Here is a 16,533-nt window from a genome sequence, read left to right as displayed (position 1 = left end):
ACAGAAAGAAATCAAGGCTCAATAAATCAGGTGAGCATGGGGACCAGGCAACATGTCCACCACGGCCAATCCATGGATGCCCAAAACGCCTGTTCAAATGGTCACAAACATACCTTCCATAAAGGGCAGGTGCCCCGTCATGTTGAACCAAATGTTGCATCTCACATTTGCTAGAACATCATCAAGTAACCCTGGTAGAACTAGTTCAAGAAAGATCCGATATTTAGCGGAGTTCATGCGGGATAGTAACAGGTATGGGCCGACTAAGCAGTCACCGACCATACCTGCCCACACATTTATTGTGAAGCGATATCGTGCCGCATGGAGGTGCACACCGTGTGGGGTTGTTGTGGGCCCACACATGAGCATTGTGCTGATTGAATACGCCTTCCCAAGTGAAATAAGCCACATCCGTGAATAAAACACAGGCTGGAAAATTCATGTCTTGAACACTTTCTTGGAGAAACCACTGCGCAAAAGCCACACGTGCAGGATGGTCTTGGAGGAGCAGTAACTGAACTCTTTGGGGATGAAAGGGGGTGTGAGGAATCGTTGTGCCAGACACGCTGTACACTGCAACGAGACACTCCTAAGGCAGAGGCAATGGCAGATGTGCTGGTAGTAGGATTATTCTGGACAGCATTCAATACACTTTCTTCCATGGCGGAAGTTCGCGTCGAACGTGGTCTGCCTGCACTACTCCTGTTACCTCTAAATGACCCATAATCGCACAAATTTGATGCACACGTGCAAACAAACGGTTGTCCGATACATGTCTGACTGGGAAGAGTTTTCCATAAATTCGTTGAGCGGCTCGTCTATTGCCCTCTGCTAATCCATATACTAGGTGCATGTCTGCCAGCTCACAGTTCGTATATCGACGCATGCTCTTCGTGCTGCGACTACTGCTTGAATAAATCAGAAATATTCCCTCTTGCAACTGATGAACAGCACTGTGTACTGACTTACAGTGACGTTTCCGGTTATGGGTTCCTATGCGATTCACATTCCTTTAGATGTTACCTACCTCCCCTAAACGTTTGTACCAATATTTTCGAAAGACCCCTGTATATGGAAATTTTGGTGCTTACTGGCACATCACTGTTATGCAAGCAGGCAGAGTATTTCATGAGTTAAGGTCTCTCAATATTTTTTTTTTGCTTAATTCCTCGTTACTTAGGTGCCAGTAATATGTTTTAAGTAAGAAATATTACTGGCACCTCATAAAATGCCTATATATTAGGGAATTTTGTAAATCTTAGAAAATATTCATTTGAAAAAATACACCTGCAGATATGAGAATGCTAAGTCCTCAGTTAGACAAGTTGTCATTACTTTAAGAAAAATGATTTTTTACTAGTCAATGTTGGGCAAATATGACAATACGTTACTGTCCAAAAAAATGTATGCAACAAGATGAACATATGGAAATTGGTGAAATAATGAGCACTTCAACCTGTATGAGTGTAATCTGCATTTAATTTCTCAAAGAATTAGATTATTTTCAGATATTTTGTAGTACTTTCTGTACTTCTTCAGTGACTATAAAGCAAGAGAGCTGGCAAATTATGACTTTATATGGAGTTGTTAATTTGATTACACATTTCATATTTGTTAATATTTAGCCTTTAGTAATATTATGCACAACAGATCCTGTACTGGTCAACCAACAGCTATTAACAGACATTCAGTAAAGATGAATTTTTAGTAGTTTAAACAATTTTTTAAACCAGTTAATAATTTAACTAAGTAGCTTAACTTTAATAAAATTAAATTTGAGCAAATAGATAGTCATGAATACTTACATCCTGGTAATGCTGTCTTTATCGGTCTAGCACACCAAGACAGTGGTTTACAATTGAGATCATGGTCTGTACCCGAGATTGAGTATAGTGTGTATGTGGGGGGGGGGGGGAGAGAGAGAGAGAGAGAGAGAGAGAGAGAGAGAGAGAGAGAGAGAGAGGTGCCTGGATTAGACATCTGTTTGGCAGCTATTCTCAGTGAGTATCTTAGCTATGTTTTTTTTTTTTTTTGGTATAATTATTATGGTTTCTATTTTAGTTTTTTTTTATTATTATTATTTATTTTAATACTTTGCTCCTGAAAATATGCATGTGGTTAATATTTATCTACATGCCTTTGTTTTGGTTAATATTGTTTGAATCCAATAATGGATTCTTTGTGCAGTAATTAACAACTCTAAATTAAGTTTCCATAATTTCCAGCTCTGCTGTCTTTACTGGAAGTGCCAGAAGACAACTGAAAATCTGTAATTCCTTCAGAAATTAAAGGCAAATTACACTCCATGCAGGTTGAAGTGCTCATTATTTCACCAATTTCCATTTTTTTATATACCTGTTCATCATGCCACTAAAAGAATATTTAAGATGAATATCGATAAATTACTCAAAAATATCTTTCCCTGATTTATATCAAAAAAAAAAACTGTGATGCAATGGAGAGGATTCTCCAAGTAAATACATAGCCTATTATAGTTTCTAAGATTAGATTAAAGCAAATAAAGAAATTATTTTGATTTCAAATAGGCAAATTGCATCTCATTTCAATATGAACATTGTGTACTCCATGATGAACTCATTGAAGACATCTAAAATTCTCATTTTAATTCCAGAGTAATTACATACTAATGAATTAATTATTCCCAAGTAATTTTTTTTTTTTAACTTTGGAATAATTAGTGGAAACAATTCATAACAACACTCATTACAAAACATACCTGCCTATATTTTCACTGCCAATAAATTAGTAGATAATGTCTGCCCTTGGGAAGCTACTGGCCAAGTTGCACCAGGAACAGGCTGGGCACCCACAACTACACTTGGCTGAGTTGCTTGACTAAGTACTCCTGGTCCAGGCACAGTCCAGGCCTGTCCACCAAGCTGAAGACTTGCCATTCTTTGCTGAAGCTAAATGGAAATAGAGATTTCGATTCCTTTTAAAAGCAATACAAACTTTGGGGGGGGGAGTAAAAAGTGAACACACCTTTTTTTAATAGCTATTTAAGAATCAAACTTTTTAGTCCTTACTATAGGGCAATACTATCTTGTGTAATTTGAACAAGGCAACACAAAGTCTTTACACTTGTATAAAATTAAAGAATTAAATTTACCCTCAACTCCTGTGCTTAAAACTTTGTTAATATCAATTATCTCAACACAGTTTTAATACATTGTGAATGTTCCTAGCTCAACTTTGATACAGTATAGACCAAATTTATATTCAAACAAACAAAAAAAAAAAAAAACACACACACAAACAGATTTAAGCTATTCTAATGAAAATCAATAATGTCTAATGGTGCTTAAGACAAGAAATACATCAGAAAGCATTTGTATTTATAAATAGCATATCTAATCAACTACAATCATGTAATAGTACTGATTATATTATAACTATTATTAATTACTTTGACAACCAACCAGCACTAAGCATTATCACTTTTTATGTACTGGCTTTCTGATAGTAAATGAAAAGTTTCTTTGCAACCCTATGACTTTGACACAGACCTTTCCTTTCAAAACTCTTTTTAAGAAAGAATAAGTGAAAATTGCTTAAAAATCACAAAAATACACTTTTTTGTGATTTTTTTTTTTTTTTTTTTATCACATTTGGTATCAAGATCCTTCAGAAGGTAGAGTGGCTACAGATATACTCATGTTTGTTTATATGCTTCTCTAGAAGCAGAATTCAATCACCATCATGCTGTAAATGCATGCCAGGCTGACAGCATATATATATATTTTTTTAAATTAACAATTTTTTGTGTACTAATAACATTATAATTTGCTTATTTTATTTATAAATGATTTATGTGTGTTAATGTTTTGTTGTTATTTGGTTTTTTTTTTTTTTTTTTTTCTTAGGAGCATTAGCAACTAAGGCCATATTGCTCCAGGAATATGCGGTGGTCATTCCCTGACCTTTCCGCATCCTCCGTATTTGGTGGTGACGGGCTCGAACCCAGGTCTAATCAAGAAGCGTGTGCTATGCACTGCTGCTCCTTCCCACCTGGCTACGGAGGCGCCTTTAATGTTTTGTAATGTTGGAGAAACAGTATTGGTAAATGGCAAAAGATGCAAATAATCAAAAAAAAAAAAAAAAACACACACAACACACCTGTATTACAACTGATAATATTATCTTATTGTAACTTTCCCATTGCCGGAAGGTACAGGTTTAGCTATCTATCTTCTGCTATGAGAATCAGCACAGGTACACTAAATAAACTAAGTAAAGCATCTCATTCCATGTAATTAAGCTTAAGCTTTTGAAACTTACGTACATACAATAAGAAAACTTAAATAACCACGTTCTGATGTCGAGGAAAATATCTTCAACTAAGTTAGGAAAACGAGCAACTAAAAACTGAATTCATACGCCTACAGTCCTTTTATTGTAGATACACTAAAATGGCCTTGATAGTGGAGACTGATATGGGATATTATCCATGTTTTGAGTGAGAGAGAGAGAGAGAGAGAGAGAGAGAGAGAGAGAACAGGAAAAGGATGATTTGGGTGAGAACAAAGCAGGAGGGTGGAATATTTACCCTCACCCTGTTCCTTGGGTAACTAGGACACATCATCCCATTTTCGTCCTAAAGGTCTCATGGTCACACAAAGAACATCAGTAGGAACAGGGGGGTAACCCCTACAGCCTTCCTTGTTTCCCAACCTGACCTCCTTTGCACATTTAAGCAGACACTGCTCCCCCAAATCCAGGTGGAAGATGCCAGTCCAATTGCTCTCCCAGCAACCACAAACCCCAAGAGCCTTCAAAAGATTTGCCCAAGTGTTGACAAGAGATGCCAGGTCAGCATATAAAGTATGCCCCCCCCCCCAATTGTCTCATTCAAATCAGCCCTCAACTACCAAATTCTCAAAGAAAAGATTATCTCACATGGTCGCCAACATATCGGCCATATCAGTATAGCTGCAATAAAAGGAAGTCACATGAAGGTAAATAGGTCGACACAAATTATCTGTTTCTAGTATTTTCCTACCACAGTTAAAGATCGAGAAAGATTTTTAAAAAAAAATAGTTCTGTTTAAATTTTCTCAGTAGCATATTTGTTTAGATATCAAAAATTTAATAAATTCCACAGTTCATTTTGCCTTTATTTTATTCACCATCTGTTACATATGTTATTCTATGACTAAGATGGTGATAAAGCGAGCGAGCACACACACACACAATAATAGTTTGCAATGTATTAGCATTAGTAGAGGCATATGATGCAAGAAAGCAAGCTTATTCAGCATCAGCCAAAAAAAAAAAAAAAAAAAAAAGACCACTCCCATTTCACCCCCCATTCGTTCGAAATACCTGTCCAGTTAAGCCTTAAATTTGTTTAGGCTATCAATTTCAACAACAAGTGATGGAATTCGGTTCCACCAACCAACCACCCACTGGCCAAAGGCAAATTTCCGCACATCTATCCGACATCCGTCCTTCCTCAATTTGAATTTATGCCCTCTCAGGTGATTATTCTGAGTAAGATGAAGAATCCCATTGGCACTGAGCATGCTCAAACCATTCAAAGCTTTATACACCTCTATCAGATCACCTCGCCAGTGGCTAGTCTCCAGACTCTGTAATTTGCAAAATTTAAGCCTTTCTTCGTAAGAGCAACCCTTTGTTCCATTCAGTAATCTTGCTGCCCTTCTCTGTACTCGTTCCAGCAGCTCTACATCCTTCTTGAAATGAGGCCTCCAGACCTGTATACAGTACTCAAGATGTAGCCTAACCATTGCCTTATACAAGGGAATAATCACCTCCTTATCCCTGCTAGAAAAATTCCTGTATATCATTGACAAGACACCATGAGCTACTCTTGCAGCTCATCTGCACTGCTCAGAGAACTTCATATCTGCCTGCACAATTACCCCCAGGTCCTTTTCATTTTCCACCACTGTCAGGGTAGTACCGCAGAGTTGATACGTTGCTCTGGAGTTACTGTTTCCCATATGTAGTACTTTACATTTGTCAATGTTAAACTTCATTTGCCACCTCTCAGCCCATCTGTTCAACCTTTCCAGATCCTGTTGCAGCAGCGGCGCGTCAGTAGTGTCCTTAACAACCCTGCCAACCTTTGTATCATCAGCAAACTTGGACATTAAACTTGATATCCCATCATCAATATCATTCATAAACACCGAAAACAACAACGGACCCAACACTGAACCCTGAGGAACTCCACTAATAACATTAGTCCACATTAAGCAGTGTCCATTGATTACCACTCTCTGTCTTCTGCCACTCAACCATCCCTTTATCCATAGCAGCAATTTGCCTCCAATGCCACACTGCTCCAATTTGTGCAGCAGTCTCAATGTGCAACAGTATCAAGCCTTCCTAAGATCCAAATATATAATATCAAAGTTATTCCCTGCATCCAGTTTTTTTGTGACTACATCATAGTATCCAATCAAATTGGTCAGGCAAGACCTGCCCTTAACAAAACCATGCTGCGTCTGAGCTATAACTGAATTCTTGTCTAGATGATCCTGCAGTGCTTCTTTAACCAGTGCCTCCATTAATTTACCTGGAACAGAAGTTAACCTAACAGGTCTATAATTACTTGTGTCAGCCTTTGATCCTCCTTTGTGAATTGGGGTTACATTTGCACATCTCCAGTCTATGGGTACATCCCCTGAGTCCAAAGAAGCTCTCATAATTATGGCTAGGGGTTTGCTTACTTCCTTTGCTGCCTCCTTTAATATAACTGGATAGATCCCATCCACCCCAGGTGCCTTTTTTTATGTTTATCCTCAACAATCTCTCCTCCACTTTCCTCTCAGTTATTACAAAATCATCTAGCTCACTGCCAATGTTTACTTTACCCACGTCATTCTCCTTACTGAATAACTCCTCATGCGTGAATGTAGATGCAAAATACTCGTTTAGATTGTTAGCCACCTGAGCAGGATCCTCAACTGTTGAACCATCAATATCCAGCGGACCAATCTGATTCATCCCTTTCCTTCTTGAGTTTAAATAGGTAAAGAACTCTTTTCTGTTTTTCTTTGCATCCTTTGCCAAGGATATTTCGTAGTCTGCCTTTGCCTGCCTAATCTCCTTTGTGACTTGGTTACAGACCAACTTATATCTATCATAGGCTTCCATGTCACCCATTAATTTGTATGTATTCCATGCATTTTTCTTCTCTGCCACATGTCTCATTAGTTCATCTGACAACCATTTAGGCCTAAACCTTGAACAATATTTCTTAGTTGGTATGTAAAGCCTGGTAGCTTCCAAGATTAGTTCCTTGAATGCTTCCCATTTTGAGTTTCCTGTTGGTAACATCATCAGTTGGTCCCACTGTACAGAATTTAAATACTGTCTCAGACCTGCATAGTCGCCTTTACGAAAACAAAAACCCTTCCCTTTACCTCTGATGGTAGTTACCTCCTTTGATAAATCCCACTTCAACAGACTGTGATCACTGCCACCTAGTGGTTCATTTATCTGCAGATTCTTAATGCATGAAGAATCACTACTGATAATCAGATCAAGAGTATTGCTCCCTCTTGTTGCCGCATGAACATGCTGATTTGGAAAACACTCATCCAATAAATCCACAAAAGCCTTGCTAGTGTGTGAGTGACCAACCCACAAATTCCAGTCAATATCTGGGAAATTAAAATCCCCCATTATAAGACTCTCTGATTTACTGGCCCACTCTATTTCCCTGTACAATATCTTATTATACTCATCAGAGTCATTAGGCCTATAGCACACTCCTACTCTCAATTTTGATTTCCCTATGCTTATGTCACACCAAACTGACTCGACACTGCCCTGTCCATCGATGTCGACTGGCTTCACTTCCTTGGATTTTATGTGTTTCTTAACTAATAGCATAACCCCTCCTTCCCTCCTGTCCTGTCTATCCACATTGTATTCCCCAAATTCCAGTTCCGCATTCCTTATATCTGTGTGACACCACGTCTCTGATATCCCAACAATATCTGCCTTTGATGCTTTGAGCAATACCTCAAATTCATCAAATTTATTTACCAAATTCCTAGCATTGGTGTACACGCAGGTATACATGCACCTGTTTCTATTCCTAGCTACACTAACACAACCCATGTTTACTTGTACCGCAATGACTCCCAGCAGTCTCTGAAATATCCTGCATTTTGTTTTTCAGGCTTCTGCTCATTTCAATAGAAGCAGTGCAAGAATCACTTCCACCTGTGCCACTGGCTACTGTTAATTTATTAGTCCTTGTATCCCCTCCAACTAGCAGTTTTCCGACCCTCCTAACATTGCCTCGACAGCATCAGCAAAAATTCTTGCACCCTTTCTATTTAAGTGTATCCCATCCCTGTAGAAGCAATCTCTTCTGTTAACAAGTACAGTCCAGGCTGAAAAAAATTCTACCCCTTGAACCTTGCACAATCTTTCCAGGGCCGAATTGATCGACAAGGCTCTCATCATATACTCCCTCCTATCGTGTCTGGGCAGAATTGCAGACACTTTCAAATTCAACCCTAATTCACGGCTTTTTTTCAACAGTGACCTGTACTTGCTAAGTAATTCCGCCGGTCTCCTACTCTTAATATCATTAGTGCCAACGTGTACAACTATATCACCTTTTGTGCCCTTAAAAGATGATATCCGCTCTACAACGTCATCAACCTTTGCCCCTGGCAGACATACCCTGGTCCTATTCCACCTATCCTTTTTACAAAGCATGTTCCCCGTTTCCCTGACAATAGAGTCACCAACAACTACTAGTTCCTGTGGGACCAGCGCATTCTGCCTAGGGGGCTGCCTCTGTGTTGCCTGATGACCAAGTGCAAGCTCTGGCATTGATGTGGGCAGCTGAGAGCTTGATGGTCCCCTCAATTTATTTCCTTCGAGGGCATCCACCCTGTCCTTCAAGCTCTCATAAAGGCCCATAAGAACGCCGAGTTGTCGCCTGATTTCCTTGCACTCCTTACATCGTGCACACACAAAGACATCCCCCTTGGCAGTATCATGTCCCGTACCCGACATCAAGCAAGCAGTGCATTTTAAAAGGCTGTGATTCAGAGGGCAACTGCCCCCCTCAGTTCTCCCCTGAGCCACAGCACTCCCATTAGCTTGAGCCTTTTGCTTTGCTGCTCTGGTCTGAGTCATGATTCCGATTTAATTCAATAAAATTTCAATTTCAGAACAAAATTAAATCCTTAAGTTATATCCCAAAACAGTTATAATGCTATATTTATTTTTTTGGTATCGAGTGTTTTCTACGAGTTCCCTTTATACAACTTCCGTATCACGTGTACCACTATAGTTATGTATTAATTATTTGTTACAGTTAAGTCGTTATATATATATATATATATATATATATATATATATATATAGAGTTAAAAGTACAATTTAATTGACAATAAAGTTTATCAAGATTAATAGATTTACTGATTAATTGACAATATTATATTATGCACTATACTACACTAAGCTTATGCTATCGTGTAAAAATGGCGGGAATTCACGAACGGTACTTCTACGGACTCGTAAGTATTGATTAGCTTCCAAATCTCGCTATCTCAATTTAGAATAAACTAAGGATCCTGACTAGGTCTATAATCTACTTATAGAAGATAATTTGATATAACAATTGGTTAATAAATCGACTAAATTTGGTTAAAAAAAACCTCTCGTTCAATTCGTAACACGTGGATTTGATACCGTTACCGATACTAAGTAATACCTACAAAATCTCTGTCTAAGTTAAACTTTAAACTAAGTATCGTAGCTAGGAATATAAAGCTACTCTAGAAAATAAGTTAATATGCCAATTTAAGCTAATAAATCAGAAAATAAATCAGGAAAAACTTCTGTTCCAAGAGCGTCAACGAGCTGCGTCCGCGCAGGCTACTCTCGTTCCCAAAAACGAGAGTAGCCTGTGCCTTATGTCCCTTATTTTTTTTGCATCCATTTCAATGTGAAAATAAACAGATATTCACTTTGTCCCCCGCCCCAATTGTCTTATATATTTAATTCAGATCATCCTTGAGATGCCTAGTTTCCAAGACAAGGTCTGCAACCCACAGTTTTGTAGTTTCCCTCATGTTCCTTTTTTTTATTCTTACTAAATGAGCTCAATACTGACAGAACTACACACACAAGAGAGCATAAAATGATACTGAGGAAGGATGGTTGCAGGTCAGATGTGCAGAAATTTGCCTTCAGCCAGAGGGTGGCTGATTGGTGGAACAAACTCCCATCTGGTGTTCTAGAGGTGGATAGTTAAAATAATTCAAGGAAGAACTAGATGAACTGGAATTAGAAAAATATGAAATGGGAAGGGTGTGTTTTTTTTTGGCTGATGTATAAACTTTTTTTCTTGTATTATATGCCACTACTACTAATAGTAATATAACAGAACTATAAATTCTTCCTCCTAGATATAAATAGACAGTAAACTACATAAGACATGTGCCTTCTTGCCCACCTGCTTATACTACATGGCAACCTTCGCATCTCATTGCAACAGAACGCCAGTCTCTCTCTCTCTCTCTCTCTCTCTCTCTCTCTCTCTCTCTCCCTCCCTCTCCATGCCACAGAATGCCAATTAGTATTAGTCAGACAGGGATGTAAGCTGAGATAGTATCTTCTCCTGCAACTTGTCATCATTATGGTGTTTAAAATGTTTAGATTATATATTCTAAAATTTTACACTACTTTTATTATTAGCAATTATGCTTATGGAAAAAAAATTTAAAAAAAAAAACACACCAAACCACTGTTAATGAAAATTCCAGACAAATACTGCTATTACTAATCATGTAAACACAGCTCTCCCTCTTTTTCCATGGCCAACTTCCAAGTAATATGCAGCCAAGCTACTCTTGGACTCTTGGATTATTTTTTTCAAATGTAGAACATTTGGTAAGTTTAAAACATAGCTGGTCTTTTTCGAATAGCCCATAAAACTTATCAAAAACATTCTGTAAAAGTTCAAAGTGACCTGCATCAATAAACACTCTACCAATATTCATATCATCTGCAAATTTCAGCATTATATCCTTTGTTCCCTTGTTGTATCATTCAAAAAAATCAGAAACAAATGGTCCTAGCACATTGAGGGTGCCACACAAAACTCTGAAATATAACTATTTAAAACCCTTTACCTCCAGTAGAAGTCTGCATGGGTCTGGCCCTCGGGACAGGTAACATGAAGGATATTCAGGCTCTGGTCAGGTACAAATAATTGTAATGAATTATTTCAAACATTTCGGACTTTTTTGGGCTATTTCTTACATATATATTTTTTTTTTAATTTTTTTATGTATTTAAATTCTTAAAGGTTTTTAGAAAAAAATGTGTATTAGTTGGCTGTTGGCACTTTTAATTGACCAATAAGTCGCACTTCGCGATCTCCAAAATTCACCGAAATTTGTACTTTCATGGAAATGACCTGGTCTGTATTTTTGCCAAGTAAAGTAGCCTTTTACCCTTAAGCAGGTATTAAGTTGCAATTTACGTTACATCAAGAGTATGATATGTCATTATGTCCCCCAGCAATGGGTCCCTTTTTAGTTGCATGTGTACAATATACAGTATTTCTTAAAAGTGTGATACTGTTAATTCCTAGTTCTATTACATCGAGGATTTTGGGTTTACCTACTTTCAATTCTAAGAACATTCGCTTGTAACACTTTCTAACTGCTTCTTTGCTATATCCAACACTGATCAATAAAGGTAAGATGAATGCTTACACATCATTCGTACAGAGAGAATTGCCAGTGACAGAAGTAACAGTCAGTTCTAATTTTTTTAAATTCAAGTAGAGGTGGATATTGATATTTGTTTTGGAATTATATGAAATATGGTAAATTGAAAATTTATTACATTTTCTTTTTTATGTAATTAATATTGATACTTATTTTGGATTATTATTATTGTTATATAATTATTAATACTGAATTTGAAAGTTTATTTTTTTATTATTAAACTTCAGAGTAACGCTAGTGATTTTATTTATATAAAAAGTTTCAATTGGGTGGGATAAAAATCGGTTTGGGGGGAATGAATTTGAAAAACAAATTCAGGCTCGAATCAGGTCAGGCTGTCTATACTTTGGGCCAGGTAAAAATAAAAAAAATTAGGCGAGTGCAGACCTCTAGCCTCAAATTTTTCAGTCACCATTCCTCAATTCACTTTAGAATATAAAATAATACTTTATATAACTACTATTTTCTTTACTCATCGATTCTCTCTTTTTTAACATATAATACAAAAGAATTTTCTACAAGAACCAAAACCATCAGTTTTTATAACAAGGAATAAAGATTCCACCATAAGAGAATGAATTCAATCATATGTAGAATACTGCTTTGCTTAACTGTTTCTCAGAAAATTCGTCTGTAAATCAGCAAGGCAAATAAAAGTTCATGTACATTTTCTTAATCTTTTGTTTCCTTAATTGAAAAGCTAAAAGTTGCACGTGTGAAGGCTGTTTAATTATCTCTAATTTATCTCACTTCCATTGCTATATGGTACATTTAAAGGATACACATTCATATTAACTGCAATTTTTTTCTTTAGTAACAAAAGATTTATTTTTTTACTATCTTTCACAACATTGTACACATAATTTGCAAATAAAACTCAGTACTAATCTTCAATACAAAAAGAAAAAAAATTAACTTTGAAAACAGTTCTCCACAAATACAGCTATTTTTCTTACAGCCTTTTTATTTGCATGTCACTATAAAGGCGTCCAGCAGCTATTTAATCACACTGAATTCATTGTGGTATGTAAACCATGCGGTTGCTCTTGCAACAATCATGTGTTCTTTCCTCTCCCTTAAAGCTTGAAAACATTAGTTTCACAGTGAACTTTCATTCCAACAGGAGTGAATTTCCTTTTTACTGATTGAACATAAAACAAAACTTCATTCACAATCCTATCAACTGAACCAAAAAATGTACATGAATTGTTGGTTTAGATGTATTTTGTCTCCTTGATATAATTTCCTTAGTAATCTCAACTAAGCATAACAACAACGTGCACTTCAACAGGACCGAGTTCCCCAATTTTGCCACAGGTCTCTTCAGATGCCTTGCCAAGGAATTCAAAATATTGTGAACATTTCAGTAAAACTTCTATCAGTAGCACAGCTGTAACTTCATCTTATCTAATTGAAAATAAGAAACTAAAGAACTAAATTTTACAAAATTTCAGTTGTGTACTTTAGAACCAACTGGTCCTTTGCAACCTTATCATCAACTATACTCTCTCAATTTCTCACTTAACTTGACCCAAACAAGATTTGAAATGGGCTTATAGGTTTAATTCCTTAATATCTGTGCACCTTTAATTGTTCTCAACTCCAAAATAGTTTGGCATCTGTCTGTGCACATAACCATCTGTTAACCTTTGTTTTCATAACAACTATCATATACTTTTTTAACACTGCAATGTCTTTTACTTTCTTTACAATAATTTTGCCTTAATACTTCTAATTTAGCCATGTATCAGCAGTATTAACTATATTTAGTTAAAGTAAACCATAATACAAGGGGCATTCAATAAATTATCTATCTAAGGTACTTCCCATAGTTATATTTCAATGATTCATGTTTTATCATGGTCCTGAATATCTAAACTTGAATCATACTAATTTTGATCCCACTATGTTTTTAGGTTTTGCTGCTGTAACAGAAAGAAGGAAGACACCTATATCAAATTATGGATTTGATGAAATTGGAGCATCACTCAGTCATCAAGTTTCTCATCAAAGAAGGAAATGGGCCAAAGGCCGTTCATGAAGGGAAGGTGGCAGGGAGTACCTTCAGAGTACCAAGTGGAAATTCTGGTCAAAACAATTCAGATGGGATAGAGTCCCTCGAAGGTGCTCATGTCCAGGCAGGCCTGTGACAGTGACCACTTCAGAAATGTGCCAAGCTATGGAAACCCTTGTGCTGAATGACAGACATTTAAAGGTGTCCCAAATCTCGAGGGAACAATTATAATCATCCTCCATGAACATTTGGGGATGACTAATTACCTTTTCAAAATTGGAATGGAATTCAAAAGTACATCACCAAGGGTGTAAAGACTACTACTCAGGATTTCTAAGAGGTATAAGCTAAAGGTTATAATTATTTATGCACAACATCGAGCCATGATGATGAAGAGGTTGAAGAAATGTACACCAAAATTGAGTCTTCTAGATGAACAGAAAACTCACTATACTATCATTATGGGGGACTTCAATGCTAAGGTTGGAAAGAGACAAAACAGCACAGAAAGGGGAACTATAGGAAATTTTGGAATTGGTGAAAGAAATTAGACTGTGGAGTTTGCAGAATCTCGAGGAATGTCAGTAATAAACACTTTTTTCAAGAAAAGGGTGAACAGAAAGTGGACATGGAAGACCCCAAATGGATTAACATCTAATGAAATCGACTTCATTCCTTACTAACAGAAGATATATTGTGAATGATGTTACTGTCCTGAACAAGTTAAATGTTGGAAGTGATCACAGAATGGTAAGATGCACACTTGATATAGAAGTAAGAAAAGAAAGGAAAAAACTACAAAGGTCTTTGAGATAACAGAAGAGGAGAAAAAACAGTATGTACTAGAACTTAACATGTTTTAGCTTCTGCAGACTGCTCAGGATCAAGATATCGACAAGGAATATTACAACTTTCTGAAAGTGATAAAGCCCAAGAAACCTATAGTTAAAAAGAAATCCAAAGAAGAAAAAATTAGTCAAGAAACACTTGTCGTGGACTGAAGGCAACAAGTGAAATCCAAAGAAGAAAAAATTAGTCAAGAAACTTGTCATGGACTGAAGGCGACAAATGAAGAAGCAAGAAAAACAATGACAAGGAGAAAATTGAGTATACTGAGTTAAGCAAAGCCATTAGATTGAAATTCAGAGAGGACATAAGAAAATTTAACACAAGAAAAGTAGAACAAGCATTAAGGGAAAACAAAGGATTTAAATCAGCAGCCATGAGCAGTAATACAGAAATACAAATGATAATGAAAATGAAGAATAGCGATGGTGTACTTATAAATAGCAGAAGACTACTATAAAGAGTTATACAAGGAGCGAGGGAATGATGCCAGCAGGGGGGGGGGAAGATGGATCGCAAATTAGTAACACATATAACATACCTGATATCCTTCTTGATGAGATAAGAACATGCATTGAAGAAAATGAAAAATCAAAGCCCCAGGGGAAGATGAAGTTACTGTAGAGTTGTAAAAATTGGGAGGAACAGACATGACACAAAAACTGGCAAGACTCTTCACAAAATGCATTAGAAAAGGTGTGCCACCTAAGGAGTGGAATAATACAATCATAGTTTTGCTGCATAAGAAAGGAGATAAATCACAAATTGGAAATTACAGACCAATTAGCTTGTTATCCCACATCTACAAGTTGTTCACAAGGGTCATTACTAACAGATTAGAAAGACTACTTGATGAGAATCAACTGAAAGAGCAAGCTGGCTTTAGGATGGGATTCTCAACTATGGATCACCTTCATGTAATGTCACAGCTAATGGAGAAAGCAAATGAATATAAAACACCATTATGCCTGGCATTTGTGGACTATGAAAAGGCATTTGACTCCATACAGCATAAGGCAATGATTCGGGCACTGGAAAGACAAGGCATAGATATCCCATATATTATGATTTTGAAGAAAATATGAGAATGCTACCTCCTTTATTACACTAGACAAAGACAGTTGTAAATTAAAAATTGAGAAAGGAGTTCGACAAGAAGACAATATCTCCAAATTTGTTTACTGCTGCCTCTGAGGAAGCTTTCAGAAGATTAGACTGGTCACAGAAAGGAGTCGATGTGAATAGAGAGTACCTAAACCATTTACAGTTGACATTGTGATCATAAGCCACGATTCCAAAGAATTAGAGGAAAATCTTAATCAATTATGCAGAGTTAGTAAGGATTTTGGACTAAAGATGAATATGGCTAAAACAAAAGTAATGATGAACAAGTATGCCACAGAAAGGGATATAATGATTGAAGGAGCAGTAATTGAAAAGATGGAGTCATATACTTATCTGGGACAAGTCATTAACTGTAATAATGATAAATGGCTGGAAGTCAAGAGAAGAATAAATTTTGGATGGATAGCATTCAGGAAATATAGTCACATACTGAGGAGCAATATCCCAATTTGTCTGAAACGTAAAATAATGAACCAGTCTATACTCCCCACCAGGACTTATGGAAGTGAAACTTGGGCACTCACCAAAAGAATGGAAGAGAAGCTGGGAATCAGACTGTTAGATAAGAAGAGAAACACATGGATTAGGCAGCAAACTCAAGTAAAGGGCATTCTTATCAAAACTAAAGAACTAAAATGGTCTTGGGCAGGACATATAGCTCGAAGAAATGACAGATAGACTAAGAAAATAACAGAATGGTACCCAAGAGGAACTAGAAGAAAACCTGGAAAACAACAACGGAGATGGACAGATGAAATTCATGAGTTTGTGAGTAGGAAATGGATGGCCATT

General features: G+C 36.8%; 1 protein-coding gene across 1 annotated transcript in view; it reads right to left on the bottom strand.

Annotated features, from left to right (window-relative positions):
* Nucleotides 1-2,741: 2,741 nt before the first annotated feature.
* The window catches only part of LOC150087427 (stromal membrane-associated protein 1-like), a 141,259-nt gene continuing 127,467 nt past the window's right edge, over nucleotides 2,742-16,533 (bottom strand). The window contains exon 10 of the mRNA XM_090372482.1: nucleotides 2,742-2,927. Coding sequence (XP_090228608.1) covers nucleotides 2,742-2,927 — 186 coding nt within the window. The remainder of the gene's footprint in view (nucleotides 2,928-16,533) is intronic.

Source organism: Mastigoproctus giganteus, chromosome 4, assembly GCF_048544385.1.
Source record: "Mastigoproctus giganteus isolate SK-2022 chromosome 4, ASM4854438v1, whole genome shotgun sequence".
Taxonomy (NCBI): domain Eukaryota; kingdom Metazoa; phylum Arthropoda; class Arachnida; order Uropygi; family Thelyphonidae; genus Mastigoproctus; species Mastigoproctus giganteus.
This window is presented reverse-complemented; position numbering and strand designations above follow the sequence as displayed.